The following is a 9,917-nucleotide window of genomic DNA, read 5'->3' as shown; positions in this document are numbered from 1 at the left end:
AGTTTGGTGTGTTCGATTTCAAATTTTGTTTCGTACCGAAATTATGCTCAAAGTGTCACACAGCTAGCGCCACGACGGAATTCAATGTAATCTATACTAAGTTGCCGCCAACTAGTGAAAAGACTTTTGCTCAGTTACAAACAACTGACTAGAACTCCATAGTTGTCCGTAATGGCGCTAGCTGTGCTATAGTTTTGCATTTTATACAGTCCCTTATGGAACATAATTGCAGTGTGTTTTGTTTCATTCAATGGAGGGGGTTGCCTTTTTCAAATTAGTCCCATAACTTTTTTTCTCTCATCGAATTTTTATTTATTAACGCATGTATCAGTTATTCTTAGTGATGTCAACATACTTGATGACATACTTTTTCATTGTTTTAATAACGAACATTTCCTAATTGCTTCAAATCACACATACACACACAAAATGTTTTATCCCCTGATAATCTTTCAATGAAATCATACTTTAACACATGAAATTCATGGAAAATACCGTTTGTATTTTTCCCCACAGAGAATTTTGAAGAAAAAAAAAAGTTTTTAATGAATGGTTACGTATGTTCTTTTAGATAAAAAAAAAATGTGAATTCAAAGTGAACGAGTTTAAAAGCGAATAAAAAATTGAATCAAACAAATATATAAATAAAAGTGTTCATTTGTGGAAATGAGCATGTGAACTATGTCGGACATAAATGCACCCATTCAACTACCGAACGAATTGAATGTGCCTGAAACATCGAATGAAAATGAAGCAATTGAACCAATTAAGCCAAAGTCGGCCATTCCACTTTCTGCACCGCAAAGTGCTGATAGTAAATACCCAAAGCATCGATTGCGGAAGGAGAAAAAATCACAAAGTATGTTTAATTTCACATCGACAGTGACAACGACTGAAGAACCACCGCAAAGCAATGACAAGGGTACAGATGACGATGTACCACCGTCAATAACATTATCTCCACCATCTGCCAAGTATCGTAAGAGTGCCGAACGAAAGTCAACCGGTTCGCTGGATCAAATCGATAAATTATCAGATCAACCGGATATTCAGCGACAAATTAGTGCAAGTACAAATGAAATGAAATTGAGTGCAAATCGACAACGTGCCAACTCCATGGCACCATCAGAGTATGCCGAGAGAGATAATGATGAATTCGATGAACTGGGTAATGGTCACGCTGGTTCACAATTACGTATCCGATCGTCGATTATATCGCTGTTTGGACGCATGGGAAAAATGCGACGCACGAGCAATATTTCACAGAATTCCACACATGATAACAATGAAAGCAATGATCGTCCTCCATTGAGAGCGCTCCCACACATTGCTGCCACGAAAATTATGCGTGCTTTTAGCTATGTTGGTAAGCCCGCTGTGGAAAAAACCACAACTCATTTATATGGGTAGCGTTTTTCTGGCCTAGCTTTTATGCATCGCTTGAATAACAAGAAAGAAACAATTTATTTGATTTTTTTTTTCTTTTACAATAAACATGTAGTAACGATAATTTTGTAAATTACAGTACACGAACGAAGAATACGTGCAAACAACAAGGAGTACAATTCACAGTTTAAATATGCGGTGAGTCAATGGTTTTCATTTCTTTTTTTGATTTTAAATGTTAAACATGTCAAATATGTTAATATTGATTGATGTTTGCGTCATTTCTTATGTGTTTTCAACCTTTTCTTTTTCCTTTCTTAGAATAACTACATAAAAACGTCGAAATATTCGTTATTGACGTTTCTGCCATTGAATCTATTGGAACAATTTCAACGAATTGCGAATTTTTATTTTCTTTGCCTTCTACTGTTGCAATTAATACCACAAATTTCTTCATTAACACCCGTTACTACAGCCATTCCATTGATCGGGGTGCTTGCATTGACCGCTGTCAAAGATGCCTACGATGATATTGTAAGTGCATGAACATGTTTCCATTAATACATATTTCCATTGAATTTTCAATAATATCATACATAGCGTGCGCTTGATTTGACCGTGAGTTCGTTCGCTTTAAAATAACCTTTTTTTTCACTCTATTGTCATATTTTCCAAATGAAAATACATTTTGAAACAAAAAAAAGAGAACGAACACATCGCATGAAGGCTTGTCGTTTATGTTTCATTGTGAAATTGAACTTGAATTTGGAATTTGTTTGTTTTGAATTTTTGCATTGCACGCATTAAATTATAATAAGTAAAATCTGTAAACAATTCAAAATTGTTCATTCAATACCCCGCTAAAGTTTAACACTCACGAATGCGCACACAATAAATGATAAAAATCGAAAATTAGACTGACGAAAGAGGCAACAACAACCGCCGATTGAAATGCGAACAGATGCTATTGTATAGGTTTAAATTGTTCAAAATACTAGAAAAAAATGCTTTTAAAAAATCAGAGATGCATTTACTTTCATGAATCATCACTGTGGTTTATCTCTTTTCATTCGAATGAATAGTGCGGTTGTATGCGTTTTCTTAACTCATAATCTCGACTTAAAAATAGATGGTGCAGTGTGATGCAAATGTCAAGATGTAATTTAATTTCTTGGCATTTCAGTCTATTTTCGATTAAATTCATTGTCGCGCGCGCAAGCCTCTAAGTTCGTTTTTCTCTATCGTAATGCAACCAAATCACGTGCATATCGCATTTTCTCAATCGACAAATCAATTCATCAATTTAATACCACTGCACATCATTTCTGACACTTTTTTTTCAGGCAACATTTTGAATAAATTATTTCTATTTTCATGCATTCAATAAACTTCACAGCAAAGGCATATTTCCGATTCTCAAGTGAATAATAGGCTCTCAAAAACACTGCGAAATGGCAAGCTGAAAGATGAAAAATGGTCAGCTGTACAGGTAATAACGTTCATTCATGCACATTGACTTAACACTTTTGTGAATGCTAAAAATGGCCAAAGGGAAATGGTTGAAGAAAACTCTAATTAAAATTCGGTAAAAAAAATTGTGCCGTGATCATAAACTTGAAGACCTTGATCAAGAAGCCAATGAACAATGGGCTTTATATCCTCTTGCCCACACAATATTTAATAAATGATATGGTAGCCTTCTTTTCATTTTAATGGGTTAATAAATATTCTAACATAATGAACACATCAACCGAGAGATAGAGAGAGAGAGCTGGCCCATAGCCCACATTGTTTCGTCACACTTCACATTCGTGTAATGAAATATGGTTTTGGCAAAGACATTTGACTGTTCCTCTATCCTCGGAACGGGGAGCAAACCATTGCGGTCGTTTGGACTTTGTGTGTTTGTGTGCACCATTTGTAAATATTTTATGGATATTATGTGATTTTTTTTTTTCGTTTCCAACGACACACACACAAAGACATACATAAGAATTCAATCACCTTCAACTATCAACTTCACAACGACATTTTTATTTAAATGAATTTTTACGAATGGAAAAAATGTTAACATATCGAACCTGCGGCATATAGTAGTGTATTCTGGTGACCGAGACCTAAAAGATTCTATTTACAAACGAAACATGCACTCATTTTCCTTTTGGTCGGTTTTCCTATTTGTTCAATGGAGGAGCTTGTGATTCAATTACCCGTTGGGTTTTGTGTTTGTGTACGTTTTAGGTTGGCGATATTGTTCGTATGGACAATAATCAATTTATAGCAGCCGATGTAATGTTATTATCAACAAGTGAACCAAACGGGTTGTGTTACATTGAAACGGCTGAATTGGATGGCGAAACGAATTTAAAACCTCGTCAATGCCTAAATGAAACGGCTGAAATGGGACAGGATCATGAATTATTGTCACAATTGAATTTCGAGATCATCTGTGAGCCACCGAACAACATTTTAAATAGATTTGATGGTACGCTTATTTGGAACAATCAACGATATCCAATAGACAACGATAAGATACTATTACGTGGTTGCGTTTTACGAAATACTCAGTGGTGCTATGGCATCGTTATCTTTGCCGGCAAAGATACGAAGTTGATGCAAAACTCCGGTAAAACCTCATTCAAAAGCACCAGCATTGATCGCTTTTTGAATTATATTATTATTGGTGTAAGTACAAAACGATAACTATTTACCATTGCAAACAATGAAACCGTTTGTTTTTTGATTCGCAGATTGTGTTATTTTTAATATCGATATGCTTCTTTTGTACGATCGCGTGTGCCATTTGGGAAATGATGATTGGGCAACATTTCACGGTAAGTGCTAATTGTACATTGATTTATTTGTCATTATCTTTTGACACTAATTGATGGTTCCACTTCGATAATATATCAATCAATGTAAATGTTTGTATATTTTTTGCCAAAAATAAAATAGGTATTTTTGCCGTGGGAAAAAATAATTCCCAACGATCCTGTCCGTGGACCGACGGTGATTTTTATTTATATCTTTCATTTTGTTTATTTGTTGAATTTTTAATTTGATGACAAATCTAACTGAAGTAAATTATATTTTATTTCAGATTATCGGCTTATTAGTGTTCTTTTCGTATGCTATTGTCGCAAATACGGTTGTGCCAATATCACTCTATGTTTCAGTAGAAGTAAGTACAACCATTCACCTTTGTTCTTTTCTCTAGTTTGGCCAAAAGTCCAGAATTTAAAAAAAAATACATTTAATTTTGTTGTACAGGTAATTCGGTTAGCTCAGTCATTTCTAATAAATTGGGACGAGAAAATGTATTACGAGAAAAATGATACGCCGGCTCGTGCTCGTACTACAACGCTGAACGAGGAGCTCGGTCAAATTCAATATATCTTCAGCGATAAAACGGGCACCTTAACTCAAAATATCATGACCTTTAATAGTAATTCCCAATTTTGAAGGCGACAACCGTAATGTAGTTACTATGAATTGATTGTTTTTTCTTTCAAATTCCAGAGTGTTCTATCAATGGGCGGTCATATGGTGACAATATCGATTTGAACACAGGCGAAATTCTTGAATCGAACGAAGTAAGATTTTTACTATTTGATATAATATTGTATTCGTGTATTTGTTTGATTCATCTATGATGATGATGGTGTTTTCCAATTCACATACCACACAAAAAAAATCAAAAGCAACCAAATTAATAATTATGAAATGAGATTCGTGCACATTTGAGTATAAATATTTTTCTCTTCATAAAACTTTGATCATACTGAGGGGTTCCATTCTTTCATATGTTCATGCAGCCATTATCAAATCGTCATAGTTGTTGTCACCAACAATTGCCATCACATCAAACAGACATACATGAACATCAAGGTGGAATAATGTCTGAACCATCAACATCAATTGTATGTTCAAGTCAATGTACGGATAGTTGTAAGAAATCACCATTGTCTTCGTCACTACCACCACCACCACCATCATCATCATCACTTTCACCATCATTGTCGTCGTTGCCATTGAAATACAACGAGAACCCAACAAACGAACAAATGACATTATCTTATGAGCAGCCGCAGCAACTAACCAATTATCATGATTCAATTAGTGTAAATAATTGCGTTGTTAGTAGTGCGGCGACTACAACCGAAACGAAAAGAGTACATATTAATGATTCGACCACATCGACCGAACCAAGCTCATTATCGCTACTGTTTGAACAAACTACGCACACCAACGATCCAATGGGATCAAATCATGTAATAAACGCACTCTTTTTATCATTCATTGACTTTACTACTGTTGAAACGCTACTATCCATTTTCATTGAGTTGCTTTTCACTATGGATTTCACCTGCAGGTTTGCACTGCACTTTACACTTGAACGTTTGAAATTTTCGTTTTTTTTTCGTAGTTACTGCTGAGTTTTGTTTTTGTTATGTTTTGTTCGCTTTTTTAAACACAGAATTATCCAATATTAAAAATGGTGTTTTTCCTCTGTTACAACAAATTAGAATTTGCAACCAATTGATTTTTCATTCAATCCGGAATTCGAGCCCGATTTCAAATGGTACGATTCGTCTTTGCTGGATGCCGTTCAAGCTGACGACGAACATGTACACACATTTTTTCGACTGCTTGCATTGTGCCACACTGTAATGCCTGAGCGCAAGGACGGGGGGAGGTAAATATACTTGATTGTGGTTTTTTTTTCGTCATTTTCTCTATAAATATCAATTCAAAAATATACCAATTTTTGTAGATTGGAATACCAGGCTCAATCTCCCGATGAGTCTGCCCTCGTGTCAGCGGCGCGCAATTTCGGTTTTGTTTTCAAAAATCGTACACCAAATTCAATAACAATCGAAGTTCAAGGTCGTACAGAGGTATATAAAAATAAAACGAAAGTAATCAACGTCATAAAACAAAAATAAAAACCATGTATTTTTGATTGCAGGAGTATGAACTGCTTAGCATACTAGACTTCAATAATGTACGGAAACGAATGTCCGTCATTCTCAGGCGAAACGATAAAATTGTACTGTACTGCAAAGGTGCCGACAATGTGATCTATGATAGGCTTAATTCACATCAAGTAGAGCTTAAGGCGAGAACACAGGAACATTTAAATGTAATTTCGTTTGCTTGTTAAATGCATTTTAACACCAATTGGATACGTTTTAACATTGATTTTATTGATTTGTGATAGAAATTTGCGAATGAAGGCTTACGTACTCTTGCATTAGCCGAGCGGTATATTGACGAAGAGTTCTTTTACGAATGGCGAAAACGACAACAAGAAGCGGCCACCTCATTGAGCTCCCGCGAAGATCGTTTGGGTGAAATTTATGAAGAGATTGAATGTGAAATGAGTTTGATTGGTGTAACAGCCATTGAGGATAAATTACAGGTGAGATCTTTGTTTAAGCATACAAAGAAACGTAATCGACGAATGTCAAAATCTTTAATCGCAACACATAGGATGGAGTTCAGCAAGCAATATCAAACTTACAAATGGCTGGTATTAAAATTTGGGTGCTGACTGGCGACAAACAAGGTAAGAATACCATTGACTTCACTGAACTTCAATTTGAATACAAATCATACTTTTCTTCTTCGCACAGAAACTGCTGTTAATATAGGTTACTCCTGTCATCTGCTCACCGACGATTTAATCGATGTATTTGTAGTCGACGGAACAACACAAGAGGAAGTTGAGAAACAACTAATTAAATTCAAAGAATCCGTTAAAATCGTAAATACATTTCATCCGGCGAGTAAGTAAAGAACTCTTTCAAAAAATCCAAGATCAAAAAAATGTGATAATTTTACTAAATACTAAAATTTAAATTGGATTTTAATAGAAACGCAACGTAAAAGTATATTCAGTACTTCGAATGTCGCTAATGGAATACCTCATTCAATCTCAGCTACCGGAAAATTGATAAAAAATAACCATCCCCCTGCTGTATCCGTAGTCACGTTCAGCGCTGATGTAGCAACACTCTATCGTCAACAAAATGATCCCGAAAAATTGGAGAATCTTGAAGAAGTAATCAGCGGTGATTTTGATGAGAATTCCGGTTTCGCCATCATTATAAATGGCCACTCCTTAATCCATTGCTTGACACCTGAATTGGAAACACGATTTATTGAGGTTGCATCTCAATGTAAGGCTGTGATTTGTTGTCGTGTTACACCGTTACAAAAAGCACTAGTTGTCGAGCTGATCAAGCGAATGAAGAAGGCTGTCACCTTGGCTATAGGCGATGGCGCTAACGATGTTTCAATGATTAAGGCAGCGCACATTGGTGTCGGCATATCCGGTCAAGAGGGAATGCAAGCTGTTCTTTCTAGTGATTATTCGATAGCTCAATTTCGTTATTTGGAACGTTTACTCTTAGTGCATGGCCGATGGTCATATTATCGAATGTGTAAATTCTTGCGATATTTCTTTTACAAAAATATCGCTTTCACATTCGGTCATTTTTGGTACGCTTATTTTTGCGGTTTCAGTGCACAGGTATGCATGTGATCAATTCGAAAAAAGAACATTTGATAAACTTTGGTTTTCTCTTCAGACGGTCTACGATCCGATGTACATTTCAGTCTATAATCTTTTCTACACATCGTTACCTGTATTGGCACTCGGAGTTTTCGAACAAGATGTGTCCGATAAAGATAGCATCGAATTTCCAAAATTGTACACACCTGGCTTGACAAATGAATTTTTCAATTTGAAAGAGTTTATGCGAAGCGTTATGCATGGTCTCTTCAGTTCAATGGTTACATTTATAATACCGGTAAGAGATCGAGAATTTATTACGAGATCATTTAAGAATTGGAAATAGCGATCATTAAAACATCATCTCTTATCTTATAGTGGGGTACATATCGCGATGGCATCGGACCGGATGGCTTAGTATTGAGTGACCACATGACATTGGCTTCGGTCATGGCAGCCATCCTAATATTAGATAATACAGCTCAAGTAAGTCGTTTGTTGAACGCATTTTACTTGTGATAAAATAGAAATTATTTAATCAAAATTATGTATTTTTTTCCCATCCAATAGATTGCTCTTGATACCACTTACTGGACAATCGTGAATCACATTACTATTTGGGGCAGCGTAATTGCCTACTTTGTGATGGATTATCTTTACAATTACTATTTAAACGGTCCATATGTAGGCGCCCTAATTATAGCTATGAAAGGTGCAAATTTTTGGTTTACGGCGCTTGTTTGTGTGACTATTTTGATACTGCCTGTTTTAACAAGTCGTTTTTATGCGGTTGATGTCGATCCCAGTTTGGTTGATAAAATCCGGTTAAAACGGAAAATGCAAAAGAAAACCAAAAGCAGCGACGATACCACCCGTACACCATCAGCTAAACGAGCACGACGTTCACTCCGAAGCGGCTACGCTTTCGCTCATCATGTAAGTTATCCGGACACATTATTAATTCAAATAAGAAAATAGCTGTTGATTTAAAACAGGAATTCTTTTTCTCTCGTAGGAAGGATTCGGTCGCCTTATCACATCTGGAAAAATTATGCGAAAATTGCCTCAAGATTTTGCCTTTCCACTGGGAAAAGGAAGTGGAATGGGTTTGGGCAGCAATAAACGATATCAGCAACAAAATGGCGATGGTCCGCTCCCCAATAGCGTAAACAATCATATCAATCCGGACGAAGAGACAAACTCAAATTCAGTCGAAAATCGTCGATCGTCACAAGATCTGGACACTATCAATTTATAAAAATGTTGTTTTTCCAAAAAATGAACATTTTTCTTTCTGGAAACAATTCCTCTATAGTTTTTTTTTTATATAGAATAAAATTTTAACTTTCTTTTAGTTAATTTTTTTATTTTCATTCTTTATCAGTTCTTTAAATGTTTAGAACGAATGTTGTTATCGAGATGAATATTTAAAAATAATCTGTTATTTTCAATTGGATAATTGTGCATGAAAGATGTATATGACGTGATGAGTATATTTTTTTATTTTGTTTAAAAATAGTCAAGTGTTTTTGAAAAAAAAAAACCAATTTAAGTGATAAGTCAACCTTGAAACGCTTACAGAAATCTCAGTTTCTGACCAAATAATTTGAATTAGTGAATAGATTAATAACATTTAAAAAATGATGTAAATGATATCTAGTTCTCTTCTTATTTTTTTGAGAAAAGTCTCTTACCATTTTTGTAGGTATTCTTTAAAAGTTAACCAAAAAAATGTTGAAAAGTTGTTTGTTGATCATGATATTTTTGAATACGATTATAATATAATGCGCGTCGATTCTTCGATAATTGAAATTGAATGGCAAACTCTATTCAAAAATAAATGTAAGAACATCGAACTAGCTTAAGACGGCTTTAGTTTTTATAAAACTAAATATTTGCATTGAATAAAGTCGATCGTTTACATTAAAATCTTTGTTTTTAATTGCGTGCACTAAAGAATTAAACTTTCATTTTTTTCTTATATTTATTTACTTTTTCATCTCCATTAAGCTTT

General features: G+C 34.9%; 1 protein-coding gene across 2 annotated transcripts; it reads left to right on the top strand.

Annotated features, from left to right (window-relative positions):
- Positions 1–571: 571 nt before the first annotated feature.
- On the top strand, positions 572–9,386 carry LOC116350843 (probable phospholipid-transporting ATPase IM). 2 transcript variants are annotated; one of them, XM_031782813.1, is made up of 22 exons: positions 572–1,366; positions 1,526–1,584; positions 1,708–1,920; positions 2,783–2,875; positions 3,628–4,071; positions 4,137–4,220; positions 4,342–4,395; positions 4,487–4,567; positions 4,657–4,831; positions 4,906–4,979; positions 5,202–5,657; positions 5,913–6,082; positions 6,161–6,284; positions 6,356–6,529; positions 6,608–6,808; positions 6,880–6,955; positions 7,023–7,175; positions 7,263–7,921; positions 7,980–8,201; positions 8,282–8,389; positions 8,474–8,839; positions 8,919–9,386. In XM_031782813.1, exons 1-22 carry the CDS (start codon positions 682–684, stop codon positions 9,159–9,161), a joined length of 4,914 nt encoding a protein of 1,637 aa, XP_031638673.1. In that variant the 5' UTR covers positions 572–681; the 3' UTR covers positions 9,162–9,386. The 2 variants fall into 2 exon arrangements, with proteins under 2 accessions (XP_031638673.1, XP_031638674.1); XM_031782814.1 differs by lacking the exon at positions 5,202–5,657.
- Positions 9,387–9,917: the final 531 nt, after the last annotated feature.

The sequence above is a fragment of the Contarinia nasturtii genome, unplaced genomic scaffold, assembly GCF_009176525.2.
Source record: "Contarinia nasturtii isolate CC-2019 unplaced genomic scaffold, AAFC_CNas_1.1 Cnas_scaffold_4311, whole genome shotgun sequence".
Taxonomy (NCBI): domain Eukaryota; kingdom Metazoa; phylum Arthropoda; class Insecta; order Diptera; family Cecidomyiidae; genus Contarinia; species Contarinia nasturtii.
Note: the sequence above shows the minus strand (reverse complement) of the source record. Positions and strands in the feature narration are given on the sequence as shown.